At 42.8% G+C, this 20282-nt stretch overlaps 1 protein-coding gene across 2 annotated transcripts in view; it reads left to right on the forward strand.

The window, feature by feature from the left end:
• The first annotated feature begins 1421 nt into the window (after positions 1–1421).
• WASHC3 (WASH complex subunit 3) overlaps positions 1422–20282 on the forward strand; it is a 102250-nt gene continuing 83389 nt past the window's right edge. For both annotated transcript variants that reach the window (XM_086919245.1, XM_086919250.1), the window contains exons 1-3: positions 1422–1558; positions 4050–4148; positions 17232–17297. In XM_086919245.1, the coding sequence (XP_086775371.1) occupies positions 1508–1558; positions 4050–4148; positions 17232–17297 (216 nt within the window). In that variant the 5' untranslated portion in view covers positions 1422–1507. The remainder of the gene's footprint in view (positions 1559–4049; positions 4149–17231; positions 17298–20282) is intronic.

Genomic DNA, 20282 nt, shown 5'->3' on the forward strand with positions numbered 1-20282 from the left:
CTCCCACCTTTCTGCTGATCACACCACCCTAATAAAGGTAAACGTAAGTAAGGGTCAATGGAGTAAACTGCTAGAACTTGAGTGGCATCATTGACTGGCACCATCATCCTGCGGCAAATAAAAAGACAGGCTTTGCCAACTGTAATCATATGCTTAACAAGCAACATTCATTGTCAGCGCAGTTTATAGGAGATGTACATTTGCAAATGTCTTCTTGGTTGTATGTTCATTTTTTGATAGGGTATGACACTCACGGTCCTGCTCTGAAATCTAGCCAGGGCACAGAGGTACACAGAGAGTTGATCATTGAGATGCCACAGCTGCCAGGTACTTTGTGTCGCGTTTAGAAAGGGATAGGCCAGTAACCTATTACATGCATTTTTAGGAGTATTGTAGCAGTTGTAAAGCAGTTTCTAGACAATTACAGTTTTTGGAAGGGGTAATTTCGAAGATGTATATACTTTATATAAATCGTCACTCTATGTGTCTGTCACACATAAAGCTTTGAGATGGCGCGCATAAGTACAGTCAAGACATTGAAAAGTCACACGTAAGCAAACTGAAATCCTGGTAGCTGTGTGACTTTGTAACGCCACTTCTACCGCGTGACTTGGGAACAGAACCTCTCTTTCTGCAATACACGTCACACGAGGGGTGCGAGCAATGGTCGAAGGTGGGGTCTGAGGAACACGACATGCCAAACATTTTTAATATACGTAAAAAAGTTCCCATACTTTTCGTGAAAAGACACTCTATGAGACAGGTTTAGTCTTTTTGAGAGGTACTGTAAGGGAGTTACCAGCTGAGCTGTGAAATGTGTGCTGTTAAAAGATATAAAAATATTTGCACAACGTACAATATGGGTATTAATCAAATCCATATTTTGGAAGCACGTTTTAAAATCTTAAACCTTTTTGCACATTTTTTAGCATCCTAGTTTATACTATGTGCAATGCAAGTTTAAAATAAGGACTTACATAGTCATAGTGCTTACAGTCACAGACTGCGACTTTGTAGCACTAAGCATGCACACGTGACTATTCTCCACTGCACCCACGAGGATTCAATTCTGTGGCTTTCTGATTCAGTGCTTTAACAATAGAGGTTTCATAATGTACGATGGTGCATCCCCCAACATACTTGTATTCAATTTTAAGCTGTGCGTTATTTTATATGTAGTTACCAGAAGGTGAAAGACCGAAATGTTACAGAATACTTTGTTTTATAAGCCTCGCATATGACCACGCACACTCACCGCGCCCCCATTGTTTGCAGCCTCACAGTGCCTATACTTTTATTAATGCACTTCGACCGCTGCGTGCAAGCTAAGTACCGCTAACAGGTTCGATTTCTCTCCGTCCCCTGCAAAGATGCTCAGCTCACTACCCGCAGTACAGCATCTCAGTGCGTTACTTCCGGACTACCAGGGGGCGGATTGGACATGCGCATTGGGTGAGCAGCCTCTTTCACGTGATCCGCAGCTTCCTGTGTATCCAAAGCTGCGCCCATGGATGAAGACGGGCTGCCGCTAGTGGGGTCAGGGATAGACTTAACCAAGGTGAGGGCGAATGGGGAGAAGGAGGGGCAATCGGAGGTGTAAGCAGAGCGGGCGCTGACCAGACCAGTTTTTGCCATAAACGACGGGTAGTGTCTATGCCTATGTACGATACATGTGTGCATGATGTCTATGTGGTGCTCCTTGCTGCCTAATTATTGCTTCTGCTTCATGCTAGTGGGATGTATCTATGTGTGGCATGTGCAGCTGCTGGAGTTTGATTTTAGGCATCCCTTTAATGTGTTTGTGTATATGTCTGTGTTTCCTAGGAGATTTTGTTTTTGTGTGGTAAAATGGGTCAGGTTTTAAACATATTAACTAAGCACTTTTAGGACCTGATCATGGCATTCCATCCAGGCCCGAAGAAGCCCACTCCATCCGTAGCAACCCGCCGGGGATATTCAAAAGAACTCCAGTGATCAGTTCTGCCCGTGTGAAGCCCATTTCTGCCCGTGTGAAGCCCATTTCTGCCCGTGTGAAGCCCATTTCTGCCCGTGTGAAGCCTTTTTCTGCCCATGTGATGCCTATGTCTGCCCATGTGATGCAAGTTTCTGCTCATCGGATGCATGGCAATTGAAACGAGAAAAAGAGGTGTTATTTATTTATGTTAATTTATTTAATGCAGTTTTATATAGCTCAAAGTGTACCCAAAGGTGTCAGAGCGCTTACAAAAGAACCAGGTAAGTTACAAAAGGTACACAAGATAGACTAAACACGCTAAAAATTTACATATATACAGTTACAAACGTACACAAGATAGACTGAACACGCTAACAAGTTACATATATGCAGTTACAACGCTAACAAGTTGCATATTTATATTGTAAAAAATGGAAAGGGGTCAGCTTTGGGTTAAGGAGTAAAACACATAATTATAAAAGTGGACCTCATGTGAGTGCTAGATGGACGTAAAGGTCAAGAAATGGCTTGAATTATTCCCGGAAGTGCCTTTAGAGGAGGGGAGTTTTAAGATCTGTTTTGAATGTTCGGAAAGAGGTGGTGGTTCGAAGGGATGGAGGAAGTGAGTTCCATATTCTGACCGCATTAACAGCGAAGGATTAAGCATAAATCTTTCCCATTTGAAGGTAGGAGGTTCGAGCAGTAAGTTTTGCGCATTGTGTGAAGGTCTAGAAACACCTGAGATTTTGAGTTTATTAGCCAGATAGCGTTGGGTGGAGGTGTGCAAGGCTTTGTGGGTGATACAGGCAGTTTTGTAAATTGACCTTGCCTCAATAGGAAACCAGCGAAGAGACAAAAGTATAGGTGTGATGTGATAATTTCTCATTATTCACGTCGAAATGTATCACTCGCTCAGAACTCAACATTTGAGTTTTTAGTTTAACAAGTACTGAGTGTTCTGAGTTTATTCGGTCAAAGCGTTGCTCTTGTGATGGACTCAAATGAAAGTAAAATCTTACCAGCAGCGGCTTTTGTTTATTCCAGGTTAGCCTGGATGCTATTTTAACTAATCCAAAAGCTGGAGTACTTTACCTTTACGAAATATTACTATGTATGTCATCGTCTGAATCAGCAGGGATAGTACTACCCTAAGCCATTTGCTTTAAAACTTGGCAACTGGTTGCCACTAAGTCATTAAAGGCAGTTCTTCATTAAGGATGGCTGTGCTGTAATCCACTGTTGACACCCATCTTTAGTACAGTTCATTGAGCGTATGCTGTGCTGGCCGCAAAAGTGCTGTCAGTCTGTTAAGTGAAACTGCTTTGGACCATGTACATCCCCACCCTCGGTCCAGTCAGGAGCTGGACTGGGGACAGGACCATGGATTGTCCTTCCAACAGCCCTGTTTTGGCTTCTGATAGTGCACCTTCCCGCTCAGGAGAGGCACAACCATGTAGAACATAGAAGTGCTACTGGTGCTGTTGTGTTTGTTGGATATGGTGCTGTGTAGGTTGAAGGCTCTTGGGGTTTCTTGGATTAACTCAATTCTTGATGAGCAGCCCTGGAAACTCATCCGCTATTTCACAGTCGTGCTTACTGTAAGTAATTGTAGTTTGTAGCAATCCCTGTCATGATACATTCACTGCCCTGATGGTACTGATCTTTGGCATATTTTCGGACATTTGTAGCATCCTTGTGGGTATCTCTAGCAGTGATGGGCTTCTCGCCATGTGGTGACCACTCCTGACACCTGGTTGACACCCCTTGGCCTACAGGCGGATTTATGTTTTCCAGTTCGATTGTCAAGTTGTTATAAATCACTTCATATATTCATTTACTTGTTTTGTGAGAACTCCACTTATGCAACAGATGTTAAAATTGAGGGGCAGGGATATCAAGTTATTTGCAGATCACTGCAAAAAGTGGTCAGATAAGGAAGCTTGGATTATATAACATTTATACATTGGCTTTTACAGTTGCATGTTGTAATACAAAGCAGTAACTTTCCATGTGGATGCCCAGTAAATATGAGGTCGTAATAAAAAGGTCAAGATTTATTGCAGTATGACATTTTTTACTTGCCTCACCATTGTAGGTTCCAGCCATTCAACAGAAGAGAACAGTGGCATTTTTAAACCAGTTCGTGGTTCATACGGTCCAGTTCCTAAACCGTTTTTCTGCAGTTTGTGAAGAGGTATGTAGGAGAATTTGCAACTGTTTAAATTTACAAGCTGTCGAAAATATAAAATCTCTTTGATAATGTAACAAAGCCGATGGCTTTACGACGTAAAGAGGAAGCGGAAGTTTGTGTCCGTTTCTTCTCAAACTGCGCCGATTTCCTCCGCTACGTCACATTTGGTGCGTTTTTTTTGGGGGGGGGGGATAGACCCCCCACCCCCCTTTTTATTCCCATGCTTTTTTTGGAGGGGGGGGACCTCCCAAGACACTTTTTCTTTTTCTAGCCTTTACCACACATGCCTTTACTACTTATCTCGTAGTTAAGGTATGCGTGGAAAAGGCTGTCGTGGTAACCATGCATGCCTGGTAAAGGTTTGCGAGGAAACGGCTGCGTTGTAGTGGCCGTTTCCCGTGTACCACGGGTTGGGAAAGAAGGCCAAAGAGATTTTAACTGGGATATGTGGGTAAAGTGCAACATGATTTAAATACATGCGCAATGTGGAAATTAAGCTGGCATAGTATTTTCTGCTTTACATATTATGGATAAGTAAGATTGCTGCATTAGCAAGGTATGCTCTATGTTCGAGCGGGTATAGTACTGCCGCCATGACAGTGTTTGCTTTATGTAGTGGGACAAATTCCGAGCAGACTCCTTATAAAATTAGCAGCCCTGACCTATTTGTGCTTCACTGCTCACCCCTCACAGGCTTGCACATTAAGCATGTCTGTTATATTTGAAAAGCATCCTATTAGCATAACTCTAAAATATAATTTTGGCACCCTTCTATATTGAGCAATAACCATACCCATTTTGGATGGTATTTTATTTTCTGCCAGATACATTTTGAGGAGGCTTCTGACTGGTTTAGGAGCAGTAAGTGATATTTTGTTTTTTGAACAGAGCTAAGTCTGTGTAATTTCTATTGATTTAGGATTTTCGAAACACATTTTTTGTGTGGTAAAGCGGATCAGATAAGTTCTGCTTCTCCTGTGGCCGAGCTATATTTACCTACTGTGCCTAGCCAGAGTTTTTGTCATTCTTTGATCCAAAAATATTGTGCCCCTTTGTGTTCTGCGTATCTCAATTTGGTTCTTTAAAATGTGACATTGAACCTTTTTCTTTCAATAAGTTTATAATGTTTACTTCTAAAAAGTGAATATTCTGGATATATTTACATTGAACACAGAAATTGTTACATTCCCGACAGAACCACTTCCTTATATCTCATATACCCAGAGTTTTTGTATTGAATGCACAATGTTATCAAAGGCAAGAATGTATTGTTGCATTTGAAAAACCATACTCGTGGGTACTGTGGCATATACTTGATATATTTCCTTAGTATCCCTCAGAACTACCAGTAAAACTCATTGATATTCCTAAGTCGTTGTATCTTGAAAATATGCCATACATTTTTCCAAACATTTGTCAGGGCGAGACCCACCTAACCAACCTCACTCTCCTACAGATTAGATTGAGAGAGATGGATATGCTAACTCTGTGAAACAAAGGGCTGTTGTTTTGGCTTTCTCCACCTACACAAGACTGTCTGCCTAGTAGCCAAATAACACAAAGGCAATTTAATGAACTTTTACTGAATTAGCTGGCGATTGAATCTTTCTGTCCGGCCCAGTATGGTGTTTGCTAGGAGTCTAGGCAGCTCTGCTTGGGATATTGTGTCAGTGATGTCCAGAGTCTCATTCTAGAAAGCCCAGAGCCTTGAGCAAGCCCAGAGCAAGCGGGATAATGTGCCTTCGAGGCCATACACTCTCCCGTATGCACAGGACCTACTATAGTAGTTCCAATTTTGTCATGGTGAAATACCATTATTCATTTATCTTTGTAGCGCTTTCTTTAAAAAACGTGACTTGAGTGGTGTTTTGTATCCTTCCATACATATTATTACCCTCTCTTCATCTGATATCGTATGCAGTAGTTCTTTCTCCCTCTTCAGTCTTCAGATTCTAATATCATTGTATAATTGATATTAGACATTGTCCCCCTTTTCAATGAAGGCATTTAAATTGCGGGTCACAGCTTTCCAGATTGCAAAATCTATTGCCTAATTTGAAAGTACCAGAAACTTTACATTTTCACTGATGCGTACTACCATCTGAGCGTGTCAAACTCCTCAATGCCTGACTCACTCAGTAGGTCTCTTATTCTTTTGCAACCAGGCCACTCTTCATGCATCAAAAGCCTTAATATCTCGACCTGTTGGGAATAAGGAGTTTTGGAAAATAAGAGGCAAAATGGGGTGGAATGATCAGCTCATTCTTCTGAGCCACTTCATCCCATACTGCTAAGGTTGCGCCTGTTTCTGGAGACGAATAGAGGCTCCACCCTCTCTAGCTCCTTCCATGTATGTGTGCAAGAGATAGTCTGGTGTACAGAGCACAGGTGTTCTTGGTTCTTTCCGCTTTCATTTCAAAATAAACGGAAGCTTTGTTATTTCATAGACGCTTGGGAATTCGAGACCCCTTGCCATAAAGGTTTATGTTGTCTCTCTGTGGCAATTCTGGGTTTCTTCCCTTCCCACCTTCCCATGTAAACTCTCCAATAGACACTTTAAATGTATCAAGTGTAGAAGGTGGTATCCAGAGAGGAATGGCTTGCATTGGAAATAAAACTTTTGGAAGGATCGTCATTTTAACATCTGCTCTGTGACACATCCAGGGTAGGCCTTTTGTGTGCCAAGTTTTGGAGGTCCCTCAACCTCGCTGATGAGGCGGGAGTAGTTGGTTTCAGTTTATTTAAGGACTATGTGATTTTGATCTCCAGATATTCAATATGATGTACAGCTCCTATAAATGGACGGCATGAGGCCTTCTAATTTCTTCTATGGGAGTGATAAGTTCAGCACATGTGACTTAGTGAAGTTAATTTTGAAGCCTGAAATCTGGCCAAAATCGCATAGTTGTTTCAGGAGTGTTGGTATAGAACTGTCTGGGTTCATGAAGATCAGGAGGATGTTGTCTGCATAAATAGTGAGTTAATGTATATCGCAACATATTTTCACTCCCTGTACGTCCTACTCGCGGCATATTTTGTTAGCCAGTAAATCTATTGAGGGCGAAAACTAGGGGGAAAGAGGACATCTGTCTTGTACCTCTCCTAATGTTGAATGCATCTGAGGTTGTCCACACTTTTGCAAGGGGGTATAGTAACATCAGAGCACCCAAGAGGTGAATGCAGGGCTAAATCTGAACCTACTTAAGACAAGGGCTTGAAATGTCAATTTCACCCTATTAAAACACCTTCTCTACTCTCAAGCACAGCATCCTTCTGCATTCTGTGAACATTGTCAATGAGGTAGATTTTATTTTGTATTGACTCCGCTAGTACAGAATGGTATAAAAACAGATTTTTCTGGCTCAATTAATCCTAGTAACGGCGAGTCCAGTCTAGCTGCCAGAATTCACGTGTAGGGGTTTGAATCTGTGTTCGGGATTGATATAGATCTGTAGGAAAAGCAACTTATGGGGCGCCTACCAATCTTGGGGATCACTAATATTTTAGTTTCTGACATTGTCATTATAACTTGTCTATGAAAGGTGTTGAATAGTCGTGTCAATACATGGAAACACCACATTGAAATAGGCTTTATAGAGCAGTGGTAGGAACTCGTTGAGGACAGGTGCCTTCCCCTTTTGTAGTCTATTTAAACAGGTAATTATCTTCTCTAATCAGATGGGTTCATAATCAGATGGGTTCATCTTGATGTTCAGATTAGACTTTCGTTAAGAGTTGTTCCTGCAAACCTTATACATAGTTTTTAATCTCTGACTATGGAGAGTCCTCGGCTGCCTACAGATTACCATAATAGTCATTGAAGCAATTAGCAATTTCACTGTTTCTTTTCCATATTTTCCCATTATGTTCCCCAATACATACCACTCAGCATCTAGCATTGACTCTTCTATGCTAACTCACTAGGAGCCTGGTTGCTTTCCTTATCTCGACCACTGAAATCCTTCAGAACATATTCCCCCTTATTATGTAAGGCCATAAACTGTGCACTTGTAGTGGAGAGTTGGTGCCAACGTTTCCAGGAGTCCAATCTTTCATGGATCTCTCCTAGTCAACTTGCTTGAGCTTCCGGTTTTTGCCTCACAGGTTTTCTGTCCTTATTAATGACAGCTACTGCTCCAGTAAGATGCCCCTTGGCCACTGCTGTGAGGGTCTCCCACAGTGTGTTGAAGTCTACTTCTTCTGTCATCAGCTAGGTAGGATGCTATTACTTTTGTGAATTTGTCTAAAATTTAGGAGTTGGTATTTTTGAATATTTATCTTTTTTGGTGCTTGGGTTGAGAGAGTGAGAGTACCTATCTCAGAAGCGAGTATATCCTCCTGAAGAATTGTGGAGACCAAAACGTGGTCTAACCTAATGTATGTCATATGTATCCGTTTTAGTAGAATGTAGCAGTGTTAGGATGTTCCCCACTCCAGACATCTATTAGGCCCATCATGGTGTGCCATTAAGTGGTTTCAAGTCTAAATTAGCTACAACCATAATTATTTAATGCGATTTTCTATAGCGCAAACTTTACCCGAAGGTGTCAGAGCGCTTTACATAAGAACCAGTTGCAAAATATAAGGACTTAGAATTACATGCGTTACATAAAAGATACAAACAGAAAAAAATGCAAATGTACAAGTAGTAAAGTCACTCAAGGAAGAGATACGAATGGATATACTCTAAGAGTCACATAGGAATGGTAGATAGTACAAAGGTCTACTGCATATACTAGTGATTAGAGTTATCTCTATATACATAAGAAGTGATTTATACTTGGAGGCACCAACAACCATTGCCTCTCTTTTCCTTCCCCCAAGAGCTGTTGAGATAGTGATTTTAAGAAATAGGTTTTGGCCCGAGTTGACGAACTACAAATTTAAAATGGGGAATGAGTGGGTGTTGGCTATAAAAGTAGGTAGAAGTCACCTTCTTTGAAAATATGTTTTGAAGTGGGATATCTTGTGGATGTAATTTTTGCCTAGTTGGATCACTATACCTTTTTGTTTGTTGGGGAGGCAGAAGTAATTTTTGGGAACAACCTAGACCTTCGTCTTGGGGAGTCTAGCTGGGTGACCATAATCTCCTGGAGGAGACAGACATCCACCTCTTTCTCCCTAAGTAGTTGGATTTTTGCAATTGATTTGACCGGGGCATTCAAGTTAGAAACATTCAAATGAACTATTTTCATGTAGTGGCTATCGATTTGTGTCTAAACGTGCTGATATTTTGATACCCTAGTTCAGTGGTTGATAACCTGTGGCCAGGGACAACAGTTTAGTCTGTGATGTAAGTCTCACCGCTTCCGAAGGGTAGCTGAGGATAGGTCTTAAAAGATATGGATTGTAATTTAGTTATGGTACATTTTCCCTGCTTATCTCGCCACCTCCATTTTATTCTTTCATTTGGTATCAATGAACCCTTTAGATTATATCTGGTGTGCACTTGAGGCTGTTTCATCGAGCCGCCTCATGGTGCGTTCTGTCTAGTTCAGTGGGCTCAATTTTGCCTGGCTAATGATGTCTCTTGAAGGTCTTTTGGACGTACTCTTTATGCTGTCCCCCTTTGTTAACCTTGTTAGTTCCCTTATATATACTTCTCCTCTGAGCGGGTTTGTAAGTCTTCCAGTTTGCTTTGGAGTGCTATATTTTGGTCTTGCAGTGTGATGAGTGCTTGCTATGTAAACTCCTGCTCCTGCTCTTCCTGTCTGAAAACCATTACCCCCAAGTTCCAATATCCTTTTTAGGTCTCGCGCCTGCGTTGCAGTGCGCAGCATTGCTCGCGCATCCAGAGACCTCTTGTAGGGGGTTTCAAAACTGACCTAGGAATCGCACACGCTCGTGCGTGTACTTTTCTTTTTGGCCCATGCTATAGGCCTTTGCGTGCGTCTTTTTATCAAAGACCGCACGCAATTGGCCAAAGGCGGGCGTATTGCTCTGCCCATGGCCTATTGGTGTCGGTTACCCGCACCGCTGCCTTGTGGTTTCAATTATCGTGCCCTGACGCGGGCGCGATAATTGAAACCACATTTCTCGCGCACATCACTCGCGGGATTGTTCTTTTTTTCGATCCATTTCACAGGGAAGCAACTAAATGAAAGAAGGAAAGAGAGGTTGGGAACCGTTTCTTCAAGTCACGGTTGCTTTTTTTTAATGGCGATCTGCGCTAGCTACCTGGGTGTAGCATTAAAAACGTGTTGCTGTTCGAGAAGATGCAATGTGAAAGTGAGAGGCCTTCGGCGGTGATCCCACCACATACATGCACTTCTGACCCTCGTGCGTTAAAGAATGGGGTTTGCCGATATGCTCTAGCGATCAGAGGAGCCCATGGGAACCGATAAGTGGTTAGCTCTGAAAAATAATAACATTGTGGACGAAGACTTGTACTCTGTCGTCTGGGATGTTGGCTCAAGAGGCCAATGGTGTTAACAGTCACTTAAAGACCGACGTTGTTTGTAACAGTCTTGATCAGTTGTCTGGCAGCTCAATGAGTTCAGTGCAGAATGTTCTCCTTAGTATTGTTTAATTGATGAGATACCAATATGACGTACAACGAATAAACAAATTATATCCTGAGAGAACAGTCAAGAACACGTATTATGTTTAGCAGAACGTCTCTGCGGGCAAGACAAAATGTTTTTAATTTCGGTCTTCCCCCCACCACCACACTCCCTTCGTCTCCTCCAAACCTCGCCTCTTGAAGTTACTTACCCACACACCAAATGAAGCCGCGATTCCAAGTCCGTGCAGCATGAGCATTGGTTCTGGGTAACAAGCAGGTTTATGAACAGCGGTTAGGGTTTGGTAAGGTCATTGTCACAAGGTCTGTCAAGAACTGACCGCGGTACATACAGTTGTGGTTGCTTCGTCTGGTCATTTATATAGTGCTTAATGGAGATTTACCGCTACAGGCACTCATGTGTTGGCTGTCTGGCTCTCTTTATGACCCAACTCTGAGGCTTCCAGTACCTACACTATGGCTTTGCCACCCTCTCCGTCGACCAGATCACGGGCTGTGGGGTGATGGAGCTTGCCCAGGGCACGTGCCAGGCAGCCAAGGGCCTATGCCATGGCCGCCGGTAGCCACTACCAGGAGGCTTAAGTCCTTCGATGACCACTGCCGACATGGTTGGGCCGGGAGCGCAGGTGATATTTCTTAGAGGTGCGGGTAGGAAAAAAGCACCAGAGAACGAGCTGGAGAAAGCTGCAGCACGCACCTTACCTAGCTCTAACATCAATGCACTTATTTGTTTGATGAAAACCCATAACTAGGCTCTCAGCTTTCAAAGAAATGAGCATATCTTGTACATTTTGCAACAAGGTAGGCTAAACTCTTACATCCTGTCAATGCACTAGGGTAGCAAAAGTTTTCATTAGCCAGTTCTTTACAGTCATCATGACCATTAAATCTTCGTAATAGATTTTAAGGGAAGAAAGAGATCTTTACAGTGCACTTTTAACATGGCCACTCAGCTTACTGATGGTATGCAGTCATGAAGTACTTGCTTCCCACCACCTCCTCCAAAATATTAGGCCGACAAACTCCATTTGAAAGGCTAGGAAAAAACACTGCAACACAGAAATGCCAAACTTTTTTAGAAATAACAGCAATACACAGAGCTGCAGTAACGCTCCCAAGCACAAGCAGACCGTTTCCTATTACAGTAAATACAGCCATCAGACGAGTGCCAAGAAGCTGCGTCCTCTGCATACCGCGATATATAAATTGCCACAACTCACCACTGCAGGTAAGACTGGGAAGGAAGCCCCGGAGAAGAGAGCAGGCAGGCTGGCCACGAATAAAAACAACCAGCGAACGAGTTGCCACAATTTTCCATAACCACTCTCGATCTTCCGCAGCGACCCGCAGACGGACGGAAAGGAAGGGCCCATGAGGAGCGGGGGGCAGCATACAACCAACTCCCAGCCATAGAACAACATTAAGCGTACGGTGGGCGGTACAAACTGTGGCGTGCGGGGAGGCACTATATATATGATCACCCTTACTATTGCAGAGCTGTAGCGCCTGCTCAGCAGTGGCGGAAACTTGAATACGTTCGAAAAACTGACAGTAAAAACTTACTTCTCAGTCAAGACTACACAGTCCTTCGGTGGCCGCGGCGGTGATCCGCACGGGGTGACCGTGGTGACTGGGCCACTGGCACAGATCTCTGCGTGAGGTTACATCCGGATTATGGGCAGGCCCCCGCCTCGGGTGTTTAATCAGCAAAGTGTGGGCTGGAAGACAGCCTGGCGCGCCGTGCGGCTCCGCGGGCGGCCCCCGGGAATTAATTATTTAATGCAGCCAGGCGACTGAGGCCGCAAATGTAACATTGTAGCACTGCAGCCTGCCCTCTCAGTGACTCACTCAGCCAGAGCTGAGGAGCACAAGAATGTAAGTTTTTATGAGCCACACTGCCAGAGCTTCTTACGACAAGTCTGAAGCAGCAGAGCCGGCGCGCTAGCGCCAGCCAATTTCAGTGGCATTAATATGCATTTCAGTGCGCTGATGCGGAACACCACACTGAAATGCGTTGGTGTCACACGTGATGCGTGAGACTTGGCAGGACTGGAATGTCTTTTGTGCTGATCAGTTAGCTGGACGTTGGCTGAGGTGTGAAACAGCTGATGAACGTTGGCTTGTGAGGTCATGAGCTGTTATCCGCCCTCCCGCCGTGGTAAGATTGGACCAGAGATTCATTTGTGTACATCAGTTTAATGGGTGATGTGTTATCAGTTGATGGCACATCAAACAATTGTGTTGTACGGCATGACCATCGGTTATTGTACTGGAATAAAGAGTGGTTTATTCCCTCCAAGGCTGCATGTGACATGAGTGTTAACAGTTCTGGTGTTTAAAACGTTGGCGGAACTTTTATTCTTGAGTGCACTCAGTGCACGATGATTCGTGTATTTAGAAGGGAGGCAGGGTGCTACGCCCTACATTTTTATTCAATGCTCCGCTCTACTGACGTGCGCTAAGTTATACTCAAGTGGTCAACATGGTGTCAAGTGTGACTGATCTAGGCCTCATGGCAAAACACTTTATGTTGGCCTGTTCGTACAGTTAATCGTTTTGAAAGATAACATTAATTACCTCCCTGTTGACCAAATCTGGATGGACTGCCTTGCAGCATGGCACTAGCATTGGTGGCCCACTATTTATCATGCAGGATGTAATTCCAGTGACAGAAGGAACGTGCATCGTTCACTGATCGATGGCCCTGAGGTCTGAGCAGTATAGCACCGACAGCGGCATACGTTCATTCCATCTTGAAATTTGGGTCTGGTATCACTCTATGCAGCACTACACGGCAGAAGACACGCTATTGTTCGCTGAAACGTTTGGGTCTGGTGTGTCTGCAGGATGTCGCTGGTAGAGAGAATTCACATGATCACCCTGGTGGGTGCGTCTGTCAGGCCTCGTCCTGTGCGGTAACTTGCACTGATCAGTCACTTATATTGGACGCAGTGACTACAAAACCTGAGACGTTTATTTTAATAAACATGTTGATTTTGTTACCTTTTTATTTGAACACTTTTTTATGTTCCTGCAAAATAATAATTGTAGTTTGACTTCCAAAACCTGTCGAAAATGCGCACGTTTCGTCAGAGGCTTGAGATTTTGTTTTACAAGTGTGTTATGAAGTGAGTTATTGTTCTCTCGCCTATTGCCACTTAAATTGCGGTCTGAGTTTACAGGCGGGACAGGTGAGATTTTAGTAGTACCAAGATGGGACATCAAAACGGGGACATGCTTTTGTGCATTTTGACATATCAATGCCGTTAACAATTTTGCAGATCAGCGTGAAATTAGTCAAGTGCCAGTTAGGTCTGTTGGCTTAAGTGACAAATTGATGCCCTTGTCCAGCATTCCATAATTTTGATGTGAAAAGCAGTGTCGCGTAAATGAAAAACCACAAAGGTAACACCACAATTCATTCTTGGGTTCCTAGAGGGATAATTAAGCACAAATATATCACTAAAACTTCACCTCAACCTTTACTTCGTCTGTAGAGAAATCGCTTGGCAACGATCGATTCTATGACGCACAAGTTGCAAAAATAACATTTTATTTCTTGTAAAAAATATATTTTCGCAATTCATAATAAATATACATATTCACATTACACCATATTTTCTTTATCATAAGCTCAACAACTACTGGTCTCATACATGCCCAGCAATCTCACCTCACCCACTCACTACAACTCAAAGTTCCAAGGAAACAATTACAATCCGATCAGATCAATGCATATGCTGCATCTGCTCAACAATACTAGGTCATTATCAATGGGCTATACAAGGCATGGCCATCTATGTACTGCCACATCTGAGCCTTGATGGGAATATTTGTATGCAAGGAGAGATGCGACACTGGTTATCTTGCAGTTCTGTAAGATTAGGGTTTATACATGGGAAGATGTTTTTTGAGCTTCGAGTGTGACTGTGTGGAGGGGCTGTCATGATTAGGCTGGTGATGTGATCTATAGGTTTGATTTCGCAATGGGTGGAGACAATAGAGCGTTGGGTTGCAAGGGCATTGGGCAAGGCAGAACGTTGACTGCTGGCTCTGCTAGTTTGAAGAGTAGATAAAACCTCTTGAGGGAAAAATGCCGGTAATATAGTGGTTTAAAGTGCCATGTTGTTGCCTGGCGACTAGTTCCACCCACTAATGTCGGGCCTCCGCAGTGCTCAGTCAGGTGTGGTGCTGGATTTGTACGGGCGGTTCAAACCTGCAGTAGTGAGTCCCGAAATAAGCCTGCACAGTCTGTACAGCTGCCAGTGGGAGCCATGGGAGTTATTTGTGGGGAGACTCGCAATAGACCACATACCTCGTTTATATATGTGAGGTGACTCCAGCGGCGGTGCGTCCATTGGGGCGTTCGGGTGTTGCCTTACCAACCAATGCGCACCGCCATCAGAAACTTCACCGGCCGCACCAGATAACGGGTTGTTGAGCGTGCGTGCTCACGCTGCTCAGCAGTGCTACTGGCGCAGGCACGCATGTTTGCTTCAGGCTGGTCATTTTTCTGACCAGCCCGAACATGCGCAGTAGCCTCCCCCTTGGGAAACCGAGGGTTCCTCATGCCGCAGCCCCCGGTCTCCGAATAGGGCAGTGAGTTACGCTGCTCCACAGCCAATCCTGGATCTTTCGTCGAAGACTGCCTCAGTGCTGGGAGGAATAAGCACAGATGCCTAGCTACTATTAAACAAATTGTGTGATCTGGGGGGGGGGGGGTGCGGGACCAAGACCAAGATTAGTAGGCCACCAAAGATCACTCCAAGAGCCCCTATCTTTGCCCACTATCAGAACCTCTGTTTTGGATGCGTTTAATTGCAGACAATTGGCTGACAGCCAATCCACCACTGAGGCGAGACTGTTTTGAAAGTCTGCTGCAGCTGGGGCAGTATCACAGCCATTAGTGCTAGAGAGGGCTACTACCAGCTGCGTATTGTCTGCATACGAAACCTTGGCCGACCTTGAAGATATTAAAGGAAAAAGGGGGCACATCCACTTGGAATGTCCGCTCTTCCAAAAATGAAGTCAACCAACTCAGCGCCAAACCCCGGATCCCAACTTCCTCCAGATGTCGCAAAAGAATAGAATGGGACACCGTGTCGAAGGAGGCACTCAAATCCAACAATATTAGTGCAGATGTAGTGCCGCCATCGAGGGCCGTCCAAAGGTGTTCAGTCACAGCCAATAGCGCAGACTCTGTGCTATGGCCAGGAGGAAATCCATTTTGCTAAGGGTCAAGGATGTCAAACAATAGAGTGCAGCTGCTAAGGATTTACAATAAGGGTACATTTGCAGGACAATCCTCTTAAGCCTTTTCCTCGATTCATGGCTTCTACAGATTACGTTTGCAATATTTCTTTTTGTGTCCGAAGTTGAAATTGAGATGTCTTCTTTTCTGATCTTTCTCCCTCCTTGGATCCTTGTAACTCATTTCGCCAGGAGTATGAAAACGCAAAACCTTACTTGCTGTCTGTAGCAAAATTCAACCTGTTTTTATGTGTAAATGTGAATAAAAGATGCAGTTTTGTGCCATATGCTGGTCAATTTATAGGATTATGGGTAATGAAAAGTTGTGTCAGTAAAGCTAATGACTTTACTGTTTTATTGCCCTTCCTTGACATTGTGGAAATACCACTGCTCCACAACTGCCAGAGTTGTTGTGGAGCAGGAAGATGCAGGTTGTGTAAAGACCTTGGTGACCTTCTGTTAAAGGAAGACTTGAGGTGGACGAGAAGGGATAATATCCAGTATGTCCAGTAGACCTGTTCCACGCCAGAATTCCAGTGGAAATAGTCAGCAGGTCAGAAGGGAAATCAGAGAGTGTGTCCTTAGTATCTTCATGGATTTGAGGCAAGAGGAAGAAGTATTAAATAGTGTGCTGTTTTGAGCTGTCCTGCTCATTTCTAAATAGCTTGGCAATGATAATTTTTCAAAACACAAAACATGCTGTTTATTAGATTACAGGCCTTCTGCCTAACTGCAGTTTTGATATTGATGTGTTGTTTACAGGAATTGAAGAGGAATGTATTAGGCAATTATCCCTGGGATAACACTGTCCTGCCAAAGCAAGCTCTGGCACTGATATCCAGACATTGACTTTCTGATACCACGAGTGATTTTGATTGTTTTTCTATGGGTTTCCTCCCATGAAACAGGAGAACCAATGACATTTAAAAAGCTGCATCAAAAGATTTCTCTGTAATTTCAAAACCATAGCTTTACCTTATCAGAAAACATAACCACTACGTATTAAATTCATTTGTATTTTTTGACAACATGGTGTAAGGTTGACAGGAACCCGGTTGTCTCTGGCACACAAGTGAATATGGTAGCAGTTCAGCATTGTCAGGGGTAAGCGAATAAGAAGAGCTTGTTTTGCGCATTTCTTGCCTAGTCTGCAGGAAATGCTGCATTTATCCTTGGCTGCTGATGTTACAGTAATATAGGTTTTTGACAATAAGAACGTTTTGACCTTGTATTAAAACATAGTGGACTCCGACTGTGCTAATATTTTTTATGTTATTCCCGTACTGACATTTTATATCCTGGTTCTCTTCTAGAAACTGGCTGCACTTTCACTCCGTATTCAACAGATTGAAACAACGCTAAACATTCTGGATGCTAAGGTTTGGGCAATTTTCTTTTCCATTTAATTTCTAGGCTATATGTTAAAAAAAATTCCGGACTGAAAACGAAGTTGATTTTTTTTCTATGTAAATTAAAACATTTCTCAAGTTAATTGTTCAAAAGCCTAGAATATGAATAATTTTTCTGCTGAAGTGGGAATGCTCACGATGGTTAGATAATAACACTTGAAACCCCACATTATATCTTAATTTGAGGGGTTGGTTACATTACACCTCAATGATGCAGTGGGATTAACATAGTGCTGGATTCCTACATGGTAGCCAGGGAGGTAGAGCATCACTTCTAGGAGAAATACTGGGGTTTCTTTGAGGCTCAAAATGGTTTCTAAGGATACCTGGGAACTCAAGATGGGGGGCATGGAGAATCAAATGGAATAATTACAGATTGAATGAACTTCAGAGACTGTCTGTAGTCCCTTATATAGATATATCGGTGATGATCATCTGGAGTTTGGTAGTCTAATTTTTCAAAGAAACTTTTTCACAGGTCTTTGAAACACTTTTACACACGCTTAGGCTTAAAATCTAGTTGCTCTTCTATCTGGGCTTTCAGATGTTCACCCTAATTGGACTTAGACCTCTGTGTGTCTCTTTTGAAGGGTCTTGCTCCCCATTTTTCGCCCATATGAATTATTTGGGTTCTAATTCCAATACCCATGGCCATTAATCTGTCAGCCTGCAGATCCAGTGTTGCATCTAGTTCCCTGTTTAGCCCTTTTATGGGAAACGTCTCTTCTGGTCTTCCTCAGTGAGACCCTAGATTCCAAGTTAAAATCACCACTGAAACCACAGGGAGTATTTTGTACGTGTGCAAATGCATGTAATCCTTTTGCTAGAGTACAGGCCTAGGTAGGGAGCATGGAAATGCCATGCATATTATGGGAACGCAGAATTCTAGATCTGGTCATGGTTGGGGAATGATTAAGTATTGCATAAAGGGAGTGTAATGCAGTTAGCTGCAGGAGTGAAGTGTTCATCTTGCTAAAGGGGAGAGAGATTGTTCCAGATCTTTGCCACACAAAAGAAACATGCTAAGACTTGTAGCTTGTTTTTTTTTCTTGTTTTTTATATTTCTTGGTCTCCAGTCTGACTTGCTCCAGAGGTGCTCAGCTTTTCGGCGAGGAATGCAAAAGCTTCAGTAGTTAAAGCCTTTAAGGCGATGGCAGCACAGTTTTATCAGGAAGGAATGGTGTGATCGTAGTTAACAAGCCCTTTGAGTCGGCTAGTAGGACCTGTTTCTCAGAAACCTCTGTAGACTCAGGAACGTCAGTAGATCCACCATTCAAGTTGGATAGGACAAGGGCTTGGCTTGTGCCTCGCAAGTCTGATTCTGGGAGGTGGGAGAGTGTTGATGTATTGGACCTGAGTGGAGTTGGCATGCCTGGAAGGAATAGTTGAGATATGCATAGCGGCAGAGTTCCTTGCCTGGACTTGTGCCTGATGACAGTTGGAAGAGTCAAATGTTAATAAACTGGCATACAGGGCTTATGTGCCTTTTGAGGTTGTTTACAAGGAACTTTGTACGATGTACATGGTTTAACATAACCATATTTTACCTTAAGTGTCTGGACATCGACTTCTATACTTTTATATAATTCTTTTTAAAAGTGGTAGTGTTTTTTGGCATTGTGTCATTATGGCGAATTCCAAAATCAAATAAGACAGTCTTAAAAAAAATCATTTTGAAGAAATGGTATATTAGTGAAATAACTTTTACACGAAAATAGATTGTTTTTTGAAAAAGTTATATCGGATTAAAGAAAAGGTCTTGCAATTCATGGAACAATAGGAATTTTACAAATAAATTGTTGTAAAAAATAAAAGTTATGATGTTCTTTACTTTGTCTGTCGCAGTCCAGTACTGCAACAGTAAAGGAGTCGAAGCAGAGAAAGGGGAATAAAAGAACTAAGACCGACTTAAGAAGGTAAACAAGTTGGGAACTGAAAATGGTGGGTGGGATACATGAGTTGGGGGTGTTTTTAGAGTGGCCTAGTCAAAATAATAAGAGCTCCCTCAAGAAGGAGTTGGGGGTGTTCGTTGGATGTGTTGGCAAAGGTAGATTGAAGGTACTCGAGAGGGTTTAAAGGTGGGGTCAAGGATTGGGGAGTTAAGGGGGGGCTTTCTCTGTAAAAGAGAATGTAAAATGAAGGTAGGGAGGGAACCTCGCCTTAAAAACTGGTCAGGAAAACCAACCTAAAGAAAATTATTTTTTCGCTGAAAAGGGCTTTAACCAGCTTGATTTCGTCAACCTGGTAAAAGCCATATTTAGAAATAAAATTGTAATTAATTGTTGGATGAAACTGATTTGTCAGGACTAGCTTCTTCAGTAGGATTTTCATGACTTCCAAATAGAACCAGTATTCTTTGCGATTCGTCTTTAGAAGACTTGGTTGCTATTAATATTGAAGCCAAGTGACATAGCGTTCATGGAGTTGAAAGATGCATTTATCCCATCTTTGTCGGAAAACCATTCCTGGATCTAAGCTTGTTTAATATTGGTGATGCGAATATTGATGAACACCTTCGGAGACATGCAGTCACAATTCTGACCGCCAAAGCTTTGTGAAAGCTCCAAAATATTGATCTCATTAGTTCAAATCAAAAACGGGAAGTAGTGCAGATGTTGCCTCTGCATCTGAAATATACAGTTTTCGTAAGTGGCAATTCGAGATTTCTACAACCAAGTATATTGCACTGCGAAGTTGATCGTAATTAACCCATCACAAATGAGAAATATTTGTAATAGTGAAGACAAATCTGTTAAATGAGCGTGAATGTGCAAACTGTGCACACACAAAAGAAGATTATTCTCTGTATGTTCTGGTTCCCATTGAAAATGATCCAAATAAATCCAAAAGGGGGTATAGATTGCTCGTGATTCCCAGCACACATATCCAAACAGCAACAGAGAATGATACCTGGGAGGAAATCCTGACATACAACTCGGGATTGTTGATCTGTTG

Source organism: Lissotriton vulgaris, chromosome 1_1 (assembly GCF_964263255.1).
Source record: "Lissotriton vulgaris chromosome 1_1, aLisVul1.2, whole genome shotgun sequence".
NCBI classification, from domain to species: domain Eukaryota; kingdom Metazoa; phylum Chordata; class Amphibia; order Caudata; family Salamandridae; genus Lissotriton; species Lissotriton vulgaris.